Source organism: Cheilinus undulatus, linkage group 7 (assembly GCF_018320785.1).
Source record: "Cheilinus undulatus linkage group 7, ASM1832078v1, whole genome shotgun sequence".
NCBI classification, from domain to species: Eukaryota; Metazoa; Chordata; class Actinopteri; order Labriformes; family Labridae; genus Cheilinus; species Cheilinus undulatus.
Genome location: NC_054871.1, coordinates 22080865 through 22100585, shown reverse-complemented (window position 1 = coordinate 22100585; position 19721 = coordinate 22080865). Strand labels below are relative to the sequence as shown.

Sequence of the window (19721 nt, the reverse complement as noted above, 5' to 3'; positions counted from 1 at the left end):
CTAACTGATTAAAAGTTGGTCTTGAATTTAATGTAAGCAGAGTCTGGACAATGCAAGTCTACATCTCCATACAGACAGGATTTGTTCCTCTAGAGAAGTTTAATCCTCTCCAAATGCAAATGTGCTTTTTTTTGTTATCTCTTCCAGCCTTATTATTTTTTGGCACACTTGTTTGCAGCCCATTTTTAACCTTCGTGACAGATAGACTCAAGATGTTTCTCTGAGTATTTGCATCTGAATTTCCCCAATTTTCAATTTTGAAATTCTACAACCATCCATAGCTGAGGTCTTTCTATAAGACTTAAGTCTTGGTTAATGACCATAATTTGTCATTGGAGAACCAGGGGGGATATAAGGCTTACCAAATGTGCTGAAGATAGGGTTCTTGAATTGTTAAATACACCAATCAGGCAAAACATTATGACCACTGAAAGGTGAAGTGAATAGCACTGATTATCTCTTCATCACCTGTTGGTGGGTGGGATATATATATCCCAACAAGTGAACTTTTTGTCCTCAAAGTTGATGTGTTAGAAGCAAGAAGAATGGACAAGTGTAGGGATTTAAGTGAGTTTGACAAGGGACAAATTGTGATGACTAGGTGACTGAGTCAGAGCACCTCCAAAACTGCAGCTGTGGTGAGGTGATCCTGGTCTGCAGTGGTCAGTATCTATCAAAAGTGGTCCAAGGAAGGAACAGTGGGGAACCAGAAACAGGGTCATGGGCGGCCAGGGCTCATTGGAGCAAAGGCTGGCCTGTGTGGTTTGATCCAACCGATGAGCTACTGTAGCTCAAATTGCTAAAGAAGTTATGCTGGTTCTGATAGGAAAGTGTTACAATACACAGTGCATTGCTGGTTGTTGCATTTGTGGCCGCATAGCCCCAGACCAGTCAGGGTGCTAACCGCTGTCCACCGCTGAAAGTACCAACAATGGGCATGTGAGCTTCAGAACTGGACCACGGAACAATAGAAGAAGGTGGACTGGTCTGACGAATCACATTTTCTTTTATATCACGTAGATGGCCATGTGTGTGTGTGTGCTCCGCTTACCTGTGAAACACATGGCACCAGGATGCACTGTGGGAAGAAGGCCAGCTGGCGGAGGCCATATGATGCTTTGGGCGGTTTTCTGCTGGGAAATTTTGCCATCCATGTGGATGTTACTTTGACATGTACCACCTACCTAAGCAATGTTGCAGACCATGTACAACCTTTCATGGAAACGGTAGTCTGTGATGGCTGTGGCCTCTCTCAGCAACATAATGCACCCTGCCACAAAGCAAAAATGGTTCAGGAATGGTTTGAGGAGCCCAAACCGCGTTTGAGGTGTTGACTTGGCCTCCAGACTCCCCAGATCTCAAACCAGTCGAGCATCTGTGGGATGTGTGGACAAAAAAGTCTGATCCACCTTGCAACTCACAGGACTAAAAGGATCTGCTGCTAACATCTTGGTGCCAGATACCACAGCACACCTTGCGGGGCCCAGTGGAGTCCATGCCTTGATGGGTCAGGGCTGTTTTGGCAGCAAAAGGGGGACACATATAATATAAGGCAGGTGGTCATAATGTTATGCCTGATGGGTGTAGATTGAAGCAAAGAGAGTATATTAGGTTTACAAAGCCATTCATGATAACCAAGAAAAAAAAAAGCAGAGCGTCTTAATTTCCCTCAAGTTAAATCCTGTCTGGACGGGGTGTAAGATGTTAAAGTTTCCAGGATTGGCTGTCCCTTACTCTGTCCACTCTTAAGTGTCTCCAGAACCTCTTTATTAAAGAGTGCTTCTACTGGATCACTCCATTTGACCTCTGTTCCTGGCACTGTTTTCACTATGTCCATGTGTCCCCTCCCTTAGAATCCCTCCATAACATTTGATGTTGTAGATAGTGATATTTATGATTTTGATTCTCTTGATAGTAATATATATCTGCTCAAAAGCTGCAGGACTTGTGCCAAATGCGGTTGAGTTTTCTTAGCATTGTTTGGAAGACGTTGTGATGGCAGAGATGGGAGTCTGAACTACTGCTTCTGCTACTACCATTACTACTGCTACTACTACCACCACGAGAGCTCTTCTACTGCTGAGGCTACTACTTGAAACCCGTCGCTCCCCAGCATTCGCCTTTAAAGTGACAAACCCTGAACCCCTGTCCTTCCTGTCCCCCTCATTCCCCCCCTTCCTAAATCCATCCCTCCCATTCCTCCATTCCTCACCCTCTCAACCCTGACATCCCTCACTTTTGTCACCTCTGCTCCTATGTCAATGATACAACGCTTTCATCACACTGCATTCGTGCACACGCTTGGTGTAGACTCTAAACGTAAAGCATCCACAACCCCAAAAACACCAAAGCTTCTTTCTCCTCCTATCTCCTCTTCCTGTGCCCGCTACGCCAGCCCTTCTGAAGCTTAGCAACGCCCCACTGATTTTTACCCCCCCCCCCTTGTCCCCTTCAAACCTATTACCACATCACCCTGCTTTTCCCATTTTTATTAGCAATCATTTTTCCATCTCCTTACACTCCGTCATCATGCCTCACAGTCGTCATGCTTTTCTTTTAATCCATAGCTTAACAGCTCAAAGTCACTGAATGCTCCACTTACCACCACCATCCATTGACACTGGCCTGAAGTCCTGGCTTTTCTTGCAGTCCTCTCCCTGTTCCACTTCCCTGCTACCCTTCCCTGGCTCCTTGGTTCTAACCAGTTAACTGTACCCTCTCCCCTCTTTTCCCCCACTCTCCTCCACTCTTCCGTCATGCCTCTCTCCCCTCCCTCTTTCTCTCACTCTCCTCCCATCTCTCCTATTCCTCTTTTTTCTTTTTTTTCTCCTGCTGTCTTGCCTTGGCTCTCGCAGGAGAGTTTGGGGAGGTGTGTCGTGGTCGCCTAAAGCTTCCCGGGCGCAGAGAGATCATCGTAGCCATAAAGACTCTCAAGGTGGGCTACACTGATCGCCAGAGGCGGGACTTCTTGTCTGAGGCTTCCATCATGGGTCAGTTTGACCACCCCAACATCATCCGCCTGGAAGGTGTGGTAACAAAGAGTCGGCCTGTCATGATTGTGACAGAGTTCATGGAAAATGGAGCACTGGACTCTTTCTTAAGGGTAAGTAAATCTGATACACAAAGACATGACTCACAAAAAGATGACTTACTGAATGATGTATATTTCTGCTTAGGTTAGAGAGGCTATTTTCTGAATAACTCACCACAAACTAAGGAAAACCCAAAGAGGGTTAAGGTCAGGTACCCAAGCCCTAAAGGTTAGGTTTAGGGTAAGGGGGAGGGGAATGAGATTAAAAATAACACCACAAACTAAGGAAAAACCCAACAAGGGTTAGTACGTCACTTCCTGCCCCATTGTGGAGGTCATCCTATGTTGAGGTCTGCAGTATATGAGCCCAAACTCCCCCACCATAGAGGTCTGCAGCCAGACGCCTCTTAAATGATCTCTGGTTAGCTTGAAGTTAAAAAAAGATTCATTTTTAGATTGTATCAGTAATGCACTATCAAGAAAATGAGCCCATCCAGATCTGATTGATCTTGTTTTGAGTTATTTCACTTCTTTCCAACCCTTGAAAGGCCTTTTTGAACTCTGTTGCAGAGCTTAAAAAGGATATCTGGCAAATGCTGCATTCAGGCAATTGGTGACATTTAAAGAGAGCTCAGCCTGAAATGAATCAAAGTATCAAAGTCACATCATACATTGTCTGCAGTGAAAAGAAGACTGATACAGGGAGATATAGAAGAGAGATAAATACGGTATGTGTAGATAGAGCTGAAAAAGACTTAACATGATGCAAGAGGACATAAAGTACTTGTAGAGCCAAAGAAAACAGAGTAGAGGTCAGACAAATCAAGGTAGAAAGGGGTACAAACATAAATATTTATTTCTTTGAATATTCAACCTTGATCTACCGTCCAATTTATCCCTTTCATTCTCTCTCTACCTCTGCCAGCTCAATGACGGGCAGTTCACAGTGATCCAGCTGGTTGGCATGCTGCGCGGCATCGCAGCAGGTATGAAGTACCTGTCAGACATGAACTACGTGCACCGAGACTTGGCAGCCCGAAACATCTTAGTCAACAGTAATCTGGTGTGCAAGGTGTCTGATTTCGGCCTATCTCGTTTCCTCGAGGATGACCCCACAGACCCCACTTACACCAGCTCCCTGGTGAGTCAGACATACATACCCATGTGTAGTTTATGTGTTTGTGTACTCATGTTTGAATTGTCAATGTTTAAAGGTGCTGCATTTCACATTTTAACATCAATAAATCATGATTAATTTATGACTTTGCAAAAACACTTTGGTGTAAACACATTATTATAGACTGAATTTGAGAATTAGGAGATGTTGCATAAAATAAGAAAAGAGAAGAATTTGTGGCATTTTTGGTTCCAAGAATATCTTCAAAGTGACTGTTTTGAACACACATTTTACTTTGTAGAGAAATTTCTCAGGACATGTTTCTGCTTGTACTTTTGAGCAGATTGCCAGAAATGAAACAAGATTGTTCCCTGACAAATTAATCGGATGTCTGATGTAATTGAATAACTCAGGCTCTTAATCCTACATGACCAAACTTGAAAAATTGGCAAAGGAGGTTAGGTAAAGGCAAGGTTCAGTCATCATGAATGAGCAAGAGCTCAGCCTCAGACATACTGTATAAACAAAAAGGAAGTTTGAGTTCTCTAGGTTTATTGACTTTTTAAACAGGAAAAATGTCTCTTTCCTTCCAGAGCAAATAGACTTTTCTGAATATGTACCCATGTCAGACCTTAAAACAGGTCATTTAAGCTGAGTGAAAGATTCTTCTACTTCTTCTTCTCTGTGCTGTTAGTGCAGCAACAGAAAGGTTGCTCAGGGAGTTAATTCTTGCATTTAGTGGGAAACTGACATAACACAAGCCTGGGAACCCTAATGACTATGCAAGCTTATGTTTGATGACCTCAGGCAGATTGATACTCGGATTAACGAACTAACTAACTTTGATTAACCTAAATAAAGTCAAAGTCAAGAAAATGCAAATTTAAACTCAGACTAACAAACTACTCTAGAGTTAATAAAACTCAGGAAACAGTCAAAATCAACATCAGCCATCTTTGTACTACCAGTCTGCAGTCCTCCTTGTAGGTTAACATGAACAGACCTATGCTGCATGCTATGGTTGATACGCCAGCATAACCTGACATGGCTCACATCCAATTAGTCTCTATTCCCCAGTTCAAAATATTTTTAAACTGCACTGCATTACAAGATGCCAACTGTGCTTGTTTTACGTCTTGGCAGTAGGGAAACTAATCCAGTCTACGGCTCTAGCCCCGGCTAAAAACTGGGGTCCTGTCTTAAATGTTATATAGAACTTGTACATGATATTTGAATGGAAATGCTAGCCAACATGTACAGATTTTACTATTGACTAGCCAGGATGACATTTAGTTGACTAAACCCATACATCCCTGTTGGTTACCTTGTTATTTAATGTCACTTCAGTTGACTTCCATCGTGGCCCTCCCACAACTCTCTGTGATACAGTAGCGCTAGAATGTCTTTTATAGATCAGTCAACATCATAGAAAGTGACATCACATCGTATGACCAATCAGCAGTGGCCTAGAGTGTCTCAAACTTCCTGTTTTCTGTAAACCTAAAAAAAAAATGCAGTTTTATGTCTCTTTTAGTGCCAGAAATGAAAAATGGAGGAAATATATTTGGACATGCACTGATTAAACATATGCTAACTGCTATTTGTACTACTAGATGCTGTATTTTAAACTCTTCAACCTAAATACAAGCTCTTGTCCTATTGAGTATAGCTTCTTACTTTTTGCGACCCTTTGAGCAGCCAAATAAGAAGCGCTCTGTGCTTTTTCTGATGTTGTGGTCAGGTTCGCCATTCGTGTATTCTGGCGGATGTATTCCTCACCTTTCATTGAAAACAAACAAACAAACAAACAAAAAAAAAAAACGTTTTGTCCTTAAACTCTGCATGCTTTGTGATCAGCTGACACTTTAGCTTGGTGGGCTGCATCGCTGCACATGAAGACAAACAACACATTTTGGTTTTCCATCGCTGTTCTTAATAAAACCAAACTCCAGATAGCTGTCTTCATATTTTCTCAGTTTAGCTGGTTTGGGCCTAGCATTACTTAATGAAGTGGATGCTCTTAAATATTTATCCATTTTTGCTACCTGGACCTGCACACCAAATGTGTCCTCAGCAAAATGGCTGATGCATGACGAGTGATAGATTTACGTGATATCTCACAATCATATCTAAGTTTTTATTGGCCCAAAGCTGACTTATGTGGGACTCATTGGTTTAGTATGGTTGTTTTGTGGGGCTGTAGTCCTTATAAGTATTTAATTGCTTTTAATGACATGGCATTACTAATAAATAATAATTTATTTAAGATTATTTTGTGGACCCCTGGACCCTAGTTTGAGAACCACTGCTGTGTCTGACCTTGATTTTCACCATTAAAAAAAAAAACAAAAAAAACACAAACATTTACAAAAGTGTAGGGCTTAAATATTATTTCCAAGTATTTCAACAAGTGCCTTTTGAAGGGTTAACTAGGGATAAAATGATGATATATTGATGTTGAAAAGTACAATTAGTAGCACATTAAATATTATAACCCCTCATGTTCGTACTTGTCATTTTCTGTAACTGTGTTACTAACCTTGTGTGTATGTGGCGTTTGGGTCGCATGCACCCTTGTGTTGTGCATCGACATTTCCCTTAGACTGTGTTTTTTCTCACCCTCTCTCTTCCTCTTGTATGTCTGTGACTCTGTGTTTGTGCTCCATCCCTCCAGTATTTCATGCTCACCTACTCATTCGCATATCCACAGGGAGGAAAGATCCCCATCCGCTGGACAGCTCCCGAGGCGATTGCCTACAGGAAGTTCACCTCAGCCAGCGATGTGTGGAGCTATGGTATCGTCATGTGGGAAGTGATGTCGTACGGCGAACGGCCGTACTGGGACATGAGCAATCAAGATGTAAGCTGATATTAGTGTGCTTTGTGTCATTTAATATATGCAGAGTAAATCTAGATAGATTTGTAAAGAGGGCTGTTCTGCTGAAAAATTCAGCAGCAGCGGTAGCATTTTGCATTTCAAGATAATAAATGTAGATATTTAAAATTATAATAGATTCTACCCACTTAAGCTTTCACTGTCTAAAAGCCATTCTCTCTCTTCAAATCCACCCACCACCACCACTCAAAGATAATCTTTTTCCAGCTTTTATTTCTATGTATTCCCTAAAGCATTTTTCCTATTTATCTCTGACTCTCCCAGCTTTTTCCTCATCTTCTGTTACAGCTCACCTGCTCTTTGAATTGACCGATCACTCTCCCTGTATTGCTCATCCTCACTGTATGCCAGCCTCTGCGACTAGAAATGATTCTGATTTCTTTGTTGTCCCTCCACCAGGTGATAAATGCGGTGGAGCAGGACTACCGACTGCCCCCACCCATGGACTGCCCCACGGCGCTGCACCAGCTCATGTTGGACTGCTGGGTGAAGGAGAGGAATCTGCGACCAAAATTCACCCAGATTGTGGCCACGCTGGATAAGCTTATTCGTAATGCTGCCAGCCTTAAGGTGGTCACCAACAGCACACAGTCCACTGGGTAAGTTGGAATACAAAAAGTGTCAGTGACAACGGAGAGTCCTGCCATGCAAAGATTAGAGCAAATTTATGTGATATGTATTTTTGGTGGAACTTTTAGTATGAAAGTGGAGTATAACTTTGATCTTGGTTCCCTGGAGGTCCTTGTTAAGTTTTATTAGATGGTTTTCTGAGGGGCATTAATGTCTAATTACAACCATATCATTATAATATTTGTGCTGCTGGCTTTCTAAAAAATCTTCTCTAGTTTTCTTAAATCAAACATTAGAGTAGACCTGCAGGACTCCACTGATGGATTGCAGTAATAAGGTCATTAGTTTATCACAAGAACATGCTTGACTTTCTAGCCGCTAGAGCACTGGCCGAGCCATTTCATTAGGCAATAATAATTTCCTCTGTGCAAATATTCCATATCCAAGTTGATATGGCGTTTGCGAGCCACTCTGACTCAGCTGTAACAATCTCTTAACACCTATAAAGTGCAAATTTCTTCGCTTGCAACTCTCTAGTTCTCACAAATGCAGCCAGGGCCATTATGCAAATCCAAATTACCATCGCTCAATAAAGCCCTTAAAGCAACTCCCCTGCCAACCGGGAGCTCGATCAATGATGTCACATCTACATTTAGCCTCTCTCTCTCTCTCTACAACCTGTTTCTTGGAAAGAGTTCGAAGAATAGAAGGTGGCAGAGTTGGAGAGACAGTGAGTGGGGGTGTGGGTGACCTACCTATCTGTCCCTGCAACAGGGTCTTACTGTCTTGAGGGAGGGCTACAGACAATCCTGGTTTGGGCTCATGAGGGAAAGCAAGGTCTCGGTTGGCTACCGAAGTGACGTTCTTGGAAGATTAAGCTTGCGGTTAATTAGCTCGATTAGGGCGATGCAAAAAGAGTTGGGAGCGCCTTTTAATTAGCCACTAACGAGATTTTAAACGGGCCAGCGGAGAGGTGGCCTCCTGCCGACAAACCTAACAAGGGAAGAGTGAGAGATGAGACTGTCATCCTGGCTGCCATTGAAGGGTGGCTGGAGGTTAGCTAACACTGTCTGGTGTAAAAGTCATTTGGCTCTTTTGTTCTTTGAGTGGCTGCACTGGGGCAATGTGGATTTCAGGTTTAGGGAGAAATTAAGTTAAGGCTTTACTCAAATCATTTCTGTCTATTTTTTTAGATATATTTTTGAGACTCCTTATTCCTTTATTTGTGAGGAAGTGGATCGAGTTGCAAATAGGGATGAGAAATGGAGAAAAGAGGCTGCAGGCGGACTTGAACCCGGTGTCACCCATGTACACGGGGCTAACCTAACCTAACCTCTAGGGCTGGAATCGTTTAAGTTTTTTCTGATACCAGTGCTAAATCGATACTTCTTATACAGTGCCAGTACTTAAACAGTGCCTGAATCGATACTTTTGAAAGAACAAAGTGTGTTGAGAGTCAGGGAAGAATAAAAAGCTGTCTGTGTATCATAGATGATTCTAGTTTTATAAGAGGCCAATCAAACATGGGATAAGAAAAGGAAACTGGTGTATCTCAACTTAAAATCATACAAATCCCATTACATATATTTTTCCTTTTATTTGGGGTGGCAGGGTATCTAAATGTAGTATCAATGTCTTTTTTAATTTGGATAGCTAGGTATCAGATGTGTTGGTACTGGTATTGGATTTTGATACTCATCGCTACTAACCACTAGGCCATCTGTGCCACATTTCTATCTAATTTTTTTATGGAAAATGCAGAAATAAGGCTTAAAACTGAATCATATCCACTCTTCTTCTTAGAGTTGTAGAGTTCTCTAACAAACTTAACCCTGGTGAGACTGCAAAAGTCCCAACCGCTGACCTTGAACCATGCCTGCTCTGTAACTGTTCCACCAGCAAGCATACAAAATCATCTCTGCCTGTAGCTCACATGTGGCCAGCATCGGCGTGGACCTTTTTGAAGCCAGCTTTAGTGAGGGAACACTAACAATACTCCATTAAGAGAAGCCAGAGTCTGGTGTTAACGACGGCCCGAGGCCTTGGGCTCCGAAGCGCAGGCCTTATTAAAAATCACTCCATCTACACCACTCAATGGAGCCTCTGTATCACTGTTATTAACTCCCCATGCCTTTTTCTCTTTTCTCCCTCTTTTCTCTCTCCATTCCTCTTTTAATTGTTAATGAATCTAATGCCATCAAAAAGGATGACAGGGATCAGCCGAGCAGAGAGGAGGGAAGACAGTGGTGTTCTTTCACTTCACTCGCTCCCTCATCTGTTTCTCCTCCTTCACCTCCCTGCCTACCCCTCCTTCCCCTCTCCACCTCCACCTCCACTTCTTCTTCATCCGCTCCACTTCACTTTGAGTTGTAGCACAGTTTTATTAAAACTCCCAAGGTGGCCTCCCTATCTGCAGCATTGATCAGAACAAGGGGTTTGCTCTTTCATTGGAAAGACTTTTTGGGCTGTCAACAGGTGCACAGGAACATGCAAAACACATTTTCAGAACAAACATGCACCTGTTACACATATTAAATTGATATACAAACAAATGCACATGCAAATGATCCTTTCATGTTGCAAGCATCATGCAACATCAGTGCAAAAACTCATGAAGACCACTTTTGTTTAAATTCCACAGAAAGTTCTTCATTGTCGAGAACCTTTTTCCCAAAAGTCTTATACCCTTTGTGGGATTGTCAGGCATAAATCTCTGTGTCAAGCCAACCAAGCTTTGTCTCAGGGCTTTTACAAACCCTGGGATAATTCTTCTATACCTTTTAGTTTGGCTCACATGGGCCTATTCTGATATAAGTTGACCAGAAGACAAAGAAATCAAATTTTTTTCTATTAGATCCAAACCATTTTGTAGATATACAGACATATGAAGATGGTTCATCCATTCCAAATTGGATTACCAGTAGATTCGTTTTTAGATGAAACCCAAAAATAACACACCAAAAGCAGATATTTCCATGGTTTCCATGAGCACTGTGACTGTAAATGTTGGACATTCTGCATTCTTAAATCACAGATGCTGCCAATTAAATGCATCCTTGACTTAGAAACAGCCCACATGTTTACTCTGGCACCTGTTGTTTATTAATAGCACTGATTTAGATTTATTCCCTCAATGTAAGTGTGATTTGGTTCCTCGTAAATGACAATATGCTGAGTCATCATTCAAGAACTGATCTGACATCTGTTCTATGAAAAAAAAAAACCACCCAAGCCTTACCAGCTGCAGCGCCAGCTTCCACCACCCAAGCCTCCAGCCAGTCTCTCCACAGTTTAAAAAGCCCCCGCCCCATCCCAAATAAGCAACCCCCCCCAACCCCCTGCACACAACTCCGTACATGTGGAGGAGAGGAGAGGGGAGAGAAGGGGAGAGGAGAGGAGAGGAGGAGAGATGGAGAGGTGGCGCTCAGCGGGGGGCGTTTGGGGGTGAGGTTGAGCCGTTAGAGGCAGTAGATTGACGACCTTAACACCCTCTCTCTCTCTCTGTTTCTCTTCCTCCACCCCTGCTCTCCAATGTAGGGTATCCCAGCCCTTGCTTGACCGCTGTGTACCAGACTATACCACTTTCACCACTGTGGGGGACTGGCTGGACGCCATCAAGATGAGCCGCTACCGTGACAACTTCGTCAACGCCGGATTTGCTTCCTTTGACCTGGTGGCCCAGATGACAGCAGAGTGAGTGGAGAGGGAGTGGATTCGGCTAATCAGGCCCGCAGTGATTGACTAGGATGAGTCTGAGAGTCAAATTAGTGATATAAAGATTGACCTTCAGGGAATAAAAATAGTTGTGTGTCTAATCAAACTTGATAAGATGAGGAAAAGTGGCTCTGATTAGGCTCATCAAATGACTAATATAAAGGAGGGAAAACATATTTTACTCTACTAGTACGTTTAGCAGATGTCTCGGATAGGCAATTGTAATGTTTGGAGATAAATTATGCCTTGAAAATAGGAAGCAGTATGTATTGTGTTTTTCTATGTCAGTATTCATGCTTGTTTTATTGTATTAACACTAGTTTTACGTTAAGAAAATTTGTGATTTTCTTGCAACAAAACTTGTCAAAAGGCACACAGGAGATTATGCAGGAGTGCAAAAACCACAAAGTCCTCCTTGCTCTTCCTGTATTTCAACACATAACTGACCAATCTGGGCTGTTTTTATCAGGAGGAGGTTGTAAAATCACATTCACAAGTGGTTGAAACAGACACAGTCAGTGTTGATTTTGCAGACTAAAACTATGACAAAAAATGTATGTCTACAACCTTTATTCCATGAGAAAGACAAGAATAAAGCCCCATTGCACAGGATTAGTATTACCAAGAGAGACCTCTGGTAATTTGTGATAATCGCCCAGGATGTCTGTATTTTTAATCCCTTGCAAATCATCCATGCCTGTAATTTGTGGAGTTATAATTGTTTAGCACATACATAGGTCCAGGTGATACTAATCCCATGAGAATCAGTAGCTCTGGGATTTAGGGTGGTAATTATGCTTTTTTCTGATTGAAAAAATGATGGAGGCATGTAGGAGACTGTTAACAAACTTTTGACACATACAGGTTATTAATAGTGCTTCTCTTCCACTTAATTTCATCTTATTAGTAAAAATGGCTTTGTCTTACTTATTTATTTAAACTTCAGTGTCCAAATCTATGGGCATTCACTGCTGCTCTCTTAATACACACAGCACCTTTAATCTGCCATCCATTGCTTCTTTTTACAATTGCCTAGTCTTATGTTAGTATTATTTAGCTGTACATTTGAAACTACATAACAAAATTTACATTAATGTGTCGCTTAGTATTCAGTAATTTGGCTACAACAGCAGATCTGCGCAGGGGAGGGCTTTTGGGGATGCGTAATGATCCCAAAATTTATAGAGCACAGAATAACATCAATAACATCAACTTCATAAAAACTGTTAAAAGTAACAGGAGAGATTCATATTTGACATAAGACGTCTCCCTTTCTCATCCATTAATGAGAGGGACTTTCTCTCTCTTCCTCTGTTTTGATCGGCAGCAGATATGCACAGGTGACTATAGCAACCTTGAAGCATATTGGGAGAGTTAGAGGAGATAATTCAATAGTTTATTAGTAATATACAGCTTGCTACATATCTAAAAAAAAAGTTAAAATAAATATATAGAGAGAGGAAAAAACACTTAAGTGTATGTTGTCCAGTGGAAACTCTGGTTAACAGTAAAGGGCACATGCAGGAAATATAGCCTGCAGAACAATGCAGTTTTTTTGTATGAACTTTTGTAGTCAATTTTGACCTTGTGTTTTCTGTGCTGCAGTTTTGTAGCATCTTTGTGTTTTCATTTCATAAAGTTGAGTTCATTACAGACTTCACAAATCCTGTGTGGTTGTACCACACCAAACACTGACATCAGGGGGTATATTATCAAAGGTCTACAGGTACTAATCCCGTGCGAACAATGTTTAAGATTAAACTCTTACAAAAGACAAAAACTCTAGTAAAAAGTAAGTTTAGTTTTCGTCACAGGGACCAAAATGTTATGTAGATGGAGGGCATTCGGTATCCATGATATTTCTCCACTGTATGAAAATTCATCAAAACAAAACAAACCTGTAGTTCCTCTGACTCTTTGCTGTAGAAAGCAGGAATCCCAGGTTTTGGAGGCAACATAAACCACTAAAGTATGATTTGGCACCAGATTCAGGCAAAGAGGACAAAAATATTATCATCTTTTATGAACTTAAACTGGACCAAAATGTTTTCTTGTTCTCAAAGACAAAAAACTTTAAAGGGTAGAAATGATCAAAAATCCTTTAAACTAAGAATAAAACTGTAAATAGCTGTCAAAAATAAAAACACTGCAATCAACAAACCCCCAAATTGAACATCCCTTTAGTATTTTTAGCAAGCGCTCACATTTGTTTACTTGACCTGTTTGCCAGTTAACCTTGACCACCCACCCATCTTCTACTGTGTTTACAAACAGGAAATGATGTAATAGAAATCATGGAAATTGGAGGGCCAGTGATGATCAAATAAAGGAATTAGGATTATAATGATAAATAAATTATCCTCATTAGCAGCATAATAGGAGATGGAGGTGGGGGTGATTTGTTTCAATTTGGCTAGGCTGACAGGTATTCTGTACCGTGGCTCTCTGTTGCCCTTAATGGCCAGTAATTCCTCTAATGGTACCCATTTATTATCATTTCATCCTCCATCGCTGCACTGATGGGGACGGCGCAATATGAAAAAACAGAAAAACACCATTTATTTGTGAGAAATTGCTGTGATGCTACCTTATTTAGCTTTTGGAGAGGATGGATGTGCAGTGTGGGTTTTTGTGTAGCTACACACTTTTGTAGTACAAATGGTACTACAGAGTCATTGAGACAAGCAGAGTGTATGCCGTCTGTGTGTGATATTAGATTATCCACTGTTTGTGTGTGTGTGTGTGTGTGACTAAATGGAGAGGGCACACAGTTTTATAGAGCCCCTTCAATCAGCTAATCACCACCCCAGACGCAGTGCTCTTTTCCAGCCATGAAGTAAGGAAATCAGACAGAGGGTTCACATTGTATTATTATTAATAGAGGTTTAAACTAACATGGTCGTTACGGTAATGACGGCCAAAGCAGGTGTGTTCTCCAGGCCCTTAGAGGATGTTAACACATTTGTATTTTCTTACTGTGGTCAAAGTCCTTAACATACTCTAACAAAATCCTACTATAGCTCTTGGTAGCCTCTAGTTAAAAGACTCATTTACACTCCTCAGTCTTATTTGCCGTAGGTTTTCTTGGATGTGTTTAAGCACTGAGGAATGTTGTGCTTCAGTGTTAAGTTTAAGCTGATTTCACAGAGTGATTCTAAAGCATGAATGACAGGCTCCGTACTGGGTAATCAGTCTAGTATCTTACTGAAAAAGGAAGATTTTCTGCTTCCCTGTTCCTGGCAGGCTGCTCTGAACTCTGTGAAAGTCTGCCAGCTGCCGAACAGTGGCATAGTATCCTCTTTAATCATTAACTATCACATTATAGCCATGTGACTCCCCTTCTCTCGCCCACCTGTCTGGTAACAGAAGTATACGCATTAAGAGCAGGATTCACTGGAGGGGAATGTGCATTTTGTTGACTTACGCTCTGTTAGCCCTTTTATAGGTGGCTACCAGCCTGCTTCTCTGCCCTTTGCCTGTTAGGGTGTTTACTTTTGAATGAAAAGTGAAATTGGACATGCAGTGCTTGTCCGCTTCTTTTTATAACCCAGCCACCTGTTCTTATTTTTGTTCCTTTTTATTCTCCCTCCACAGAGACTTGCTGCGGATAGGGGTGACGTTGGCTGGCCATCAGAAGAAGATTCTTGGTAGCATTCAGGACATGAGACTACAGATGAACCAAACACTTCCTGTCCAGGTGTGAGAGGCTGGACAAACACACCGACGCACTAGAAATATAAAGGACAACCAGACAGGAAAAAAGGGGGGAGGAACTGTGCCAGAGAGAGCCATTGGAAAAACCCTAGCTGCCTGACCCAACTCTGCCAATTAGATGCTTTGAAACTGGCTTGCAGTGCCTCTGACTTTAATTTTCGTTATGTCACTACCACTTCCATACCTGTTCCTGCTTTGTTTTTGTAATTCATCATTGATCTGTCACCATCCAATCAGATTTTGTGTATCTTTGAAAGGAAGAGGAGTTAGCCCCCCTGATATCCCATCATGCGTGCCACACCAGCTCTGGTGTAGGTTGCATTTGCATGCATGTGTGTTTTTAGTGAGGTTGGCCTTAGCCCTGTAACTGAAGTGTCACCCTCTGATCCTCATGCACCTTCACCTCTCTACCCAGCTTTGATGGACAAAGTGAGAAATGGACACCCTGCTGTGAAAAAGTGGAGGTGTTTTGGACCCAGGGGACATAGAGGACAGTCCTTTTCCTGATTATTTACCATGCACATGTGTGTCATTCTCCATCTTCATATTGAAGGTGTGTTATCTATAATGGCACTTGCTGATGAAGGGGGAGGAAGAAAAGACTGGCTGAGGTCTAAGGTCTGGAGGATGACAGAGTTCAGAGGTGGGCAGCCAAAATTTCTGGACGTTTAGGCTGCTGAGACCTCTTCAACCATCTCTTGACCTGACGTGACTCAGGATTGCTCCACAGCTTGGGATCACCTTTTCATCAACTGTGTTGTCACACATAAAAATGTTTTTTTTTTCTGTTTGTCCACACAGCAATTTTTCCCTTCCTTTTTGGCTTTCTTACACTTTTTTTTTTTGGGGAGATTTTGTGCTTTCAAAACGGCCGGTCAAACCTGAGAACCCCCCACTGGACACTTTCCTGTGATGAAGTGGAGACAAGGACTGTGGCAACACTAGAGAAAGACCACTTGGCCTTTTTTTGTGTGTTTTTTTGTACGTGCGTGTGCGCATGTGTGAGTGTATCTGTGATTCGGCGTGCTTGGATGTGTGGGTGTGTCAAAGTTGCACACGAGTATACTGTACAATACGGCTTCCGCTGTTTGCCACCGTGGAGAATTAACGCATGAACTGAACCGTGTCAAGGAGCAAATATATCTGAAACAATTACGCTATATTCTGTGGACAACTGTTAAACCTTCTTTTTTACTGAATCCAAAAAATGAACTTAGGACGAACATACATATATATATAGAATTATATATATATGCATCATGCAGAAACAGAGAAACCCAGACGGACACCTTACTTTCTACTTACTATTACCTGGATTTAGAAATAATCAAATTTCTTGTTTTAATTTCTTGATATCCTGCCCTATGTATTTATTTGTACCTCACCTTTAACCCCCTACCCAGCCCCCCCACAACCTACACCCAGATGGACTGTCCCATCTGGGAATATGGACTTGGAACAATCAGAGGGAAGAGAGGATTCACCCAATGAATTGATGACTATTAAACTAAAAGAAATGGCATATAAATTGGATATTGTATTTTTGTTGTTGTTCTAAACAGCCTGTACATGTTTTGTAACAAAAATATGATAAATAACAAAAGAAAAAAATGGTGTTTTGACAAAAAAATGGAAGTGCTGTTGTGAAATGTTTGACTCAGAGTGAAATTAACAGAAAGCAAAATAGGAAGGGGGGATTTTGAAAGAAGAGGAGATTCACATCACTTGTGTTAAATTCTAAATGTGTCGCCCTTTTGCTCCGTCCATTGTTGTGAGTGTTTAAGATTGTGTGCATGTGACACCTTAAATGGCTGTTAAGCTTCCAAAATCCATTCTCATTCAACACACAGAGCATTTGTAAGGCACTGAGCTGTTACAAATAGTCTTCCAAGCACATTGTTTTCATCTTGAAATGGTTGTTTCCCTGTATTATAATTTTATGTAATAACCATCTAATGATAGAACCTTCCCAACACATCTTATGGAGGACTGTTCATGAAGCAGCCTATCTGCCAATCATGAGAAAACCATCTTTGCCTCCTTCATCACACAATCAAACCTGTCAGAATAGAAACCTATTGGTCTTTTTCTGTCAGGTTGATTAATGCAGCAGCCGATCTGGCATTGGGAGGATATGCGCATGCAGCGAGCGCAGACATACGGCAGTGCTGACCTATCATTATCTCTCTTCATTTCCTGTCTGGCCTGCAATCATCCTGTCTCAGCTTGGGCTGCTGCATGATTAGTACAGTGCAGGATCAACAGCCTGGGCACACAGACAGACACAAAATCTGCAGCCCCCCCCCTCATCCTAAATGATAGCAGCTGCATCTTGGAGACTATGATATTTAGACTTCCCTATGAGGTGGCGCATTAAAAGATGATCTTCCATGAAGTCCCCATATTGTTTGGGTTGGAGCTGATCAATGCAATATGTGAATACTATTAGTTAGATGTGTAATGATAGCGTGATGTTAGCAGCCATGCAGTGTCTTCCCATATTACTTTTGTCAGCCTCTCTTAAGTCCCTTCAAAAGTCATGGAGGAGATTATGCAAAACCACAATGTGTTCCCCATTTTATCTTGTTTCATCTTATTCCACGTACACTCCTGCTTGTCCTCTGCAAAGGGTGTACTAACCTGGAACAGTTGCAGGACACCACTGAGTAATTTTACCGTTGGAAACTCAAAGTATTTCTTTATTTTTCATCAAAGTGTCAGTTTAGATTTGAGCGAATCTGTCATAATGCTGAAAGTGATGAAAGTGCCTGTTAAATGAGCAAATGTTGCTTCATATTTTTCAGCAGAATTAGTTTGTTTACCTCTAAAGAAAAACTGTATTTTGATTAGAAAACTCTGACTGCAATTGGAGATGGCAAAAAGAGCAGAATTAATGCAATCAGAAGCTCGCTTTTACCCAAAGTCTCCCAGGAGTATACATTCACTTTTCCTGCACTCGGCTCAATTATTTAATCAGTCGGTAAACTCCACTGTTGCAGAGTCGCACATGACACCAAAAAAGACACAATTGATGAGCATGAGAGTAAAGAAGGGGGGCATATGGGGAGCTAAACACAATCAGATGGCAGACATTCCCACTCATGAAAAATGGCAGTGCTTTGGAGCTTGCATGAACTATTGATGAGGTGCACATGGCGCACTGGGGTCTGGATTTGTGTTCACCAAAGTCAACCAGCCGTGAGTGATGAGCTCGACTGGCACTGTTGCACATTTTAAAACGATTAAACTGCCACCACATCAACTGCAAACCATTTATCTCCTTAGTGGATTTTTCACACGTCCATTGGTGTGTTTAATTCTCAACATTCACAGAGAGGACAGGAACACACTCTTTTTGTGTGTTTTTTTTCTTGCTCATCTTTCTGCTGAAATTAAGATGGACTGTTATGTTTGTGTGTGTGAGTGTATGAAATAAAAGGATTGCCATTTTATACAGAAATACTTTGATTTGCAGAGTTCAGGCTTTGTCAAATGTGGTTTTCTCTACGTGTGCCAACTAGATTTAAACAAGCCCAACATTCCTTTCTTCCCCTTTTTTACCATCCTCTAAGATCATACAGACAATACACCCCCTCCTCCCTAAATACCCCTTTTACTTACACAACCTAACTTTTTTCAGTTATCTGTTTTAAATAAATATACTCATTTCTGTTTTTTCTTCTTCTGTCTTCTAACAAGCTCACTCCACACATCTTTTTTGTCACTTTTGCAAACCCCCTCTTCTTGCAAGGAAGTTTTAGAGAGTACTGTACATGTATAGTGAAGTGGGAGGGGGGTGGGATAAAGTTGAAAAATGCAATTGTTAATTCCTCTTTGAAAAGCATTAAGATGTATTTAATGGTGCAAACATACACAACAAATTACTAAAAAAAATGATGATGCATTCTTGTAGAAATATTTTTAAAAGACCCTTTTGCAATTAAATTATTTAAGAAATTTGAACTGATCTCTGACTGAGTCTTTATGTTGTATTTTGATGAATCCATGAAAGCCAGCATTTAAAGCATTTACTCCCTTGGTTGTTTTACCCTTTTATTGATTTTATAAATCAGTCATTGTCAAAATAATTTGGCTTTTCTGAAAAAAAAAAGTTACAAAAAAAAAACTCTTTAATGTCAGTGTGAAACCAGATTTGTACGAAGTAATGTCAATTAAATAAAAAAAAATAATGATAAAGTAAAACAAGTGATTGCACAAAAAAATTAGCCCATGTAAAGTGATCTACGTAACTCAACAGAGGTCCAGCCAATTGGTGCTCGTAGTTTCACAGTTGGTAAAATCGGGATCATCTGAGTGCTGTGAATGAGTCTCGAGTGAGTGCAGTATAAAGACACCTGAGTCTGGAAGGTCCAGTCACTGGTTAATCAGTATTCCTGGCTACCATTGCACCATGAGGACAAAAGAACACTCAAGGAAACTCAGAGAAAGGATTATTGAAACGTAGTAGTCAGGGGATGGATGCAAAAAATATCCATGAGAGTTCAGTTAAATACATCATTAAAAATGCAAAAAATATGGCACGTGTAAATCTGTCCTGATCAGGCTGTCTTCACAAACTGAGTGACCGTGCAAAAAGGAGATTAGTGAGAGAGACCACCAAGACACCTATGACTACTCTGAGGAAGTTACAAGCTTCAGCAGCTGTGATGGGAGAGACT

At 41.2% G+C, this 19721-nt stretch overlaps 1 protein-coding gene across 8 annotated transcripts in view; it reads left to right on the top strand.

The window, feature by feature from the left end:
* Window positions 1–19005, top strand: part of LOC121512845 (ephrin type-B receptor 3-like) — a 75207-nt gene extending 56202 nt beyond the window's left edge. For 6 of the 8 annotated variants that reach the window (XM_041792342.1, XM_041792338.1, XM_041792343.1 and 3 more), the window contains exons 11-16: window positions 2856–3103; window positions 3957–4172; window positions 6859–7008; window positions 7444–7643; window positions 11152–11307; window positions 14923–19005. In XM_041792342.1, coding sequence (XP_041648276.1) covers window positions 2856–3103; window positions 3957–4172; window positions 6859–7008; window positions 7444–7643; window positions 11152–11307; window positions 14923–15031 — 1079 coding nt within the window. In that variant the 3' untranslated portion in view covers window positions 15032–19005. The remainder of the gene's footprint in view (window positions 1–2855; window positions 3104–3956; window positions 4173–6858; window positions 7009–7443; window positions 7644–11151; window positions 11308–14922) is intronic. The other 2 variants (XM_041792345.1, XM_041792344.1) reach the window with 1 other exon arrangement.
* Window positions 19006–19721: the final 716 nt, after the last annotated feature.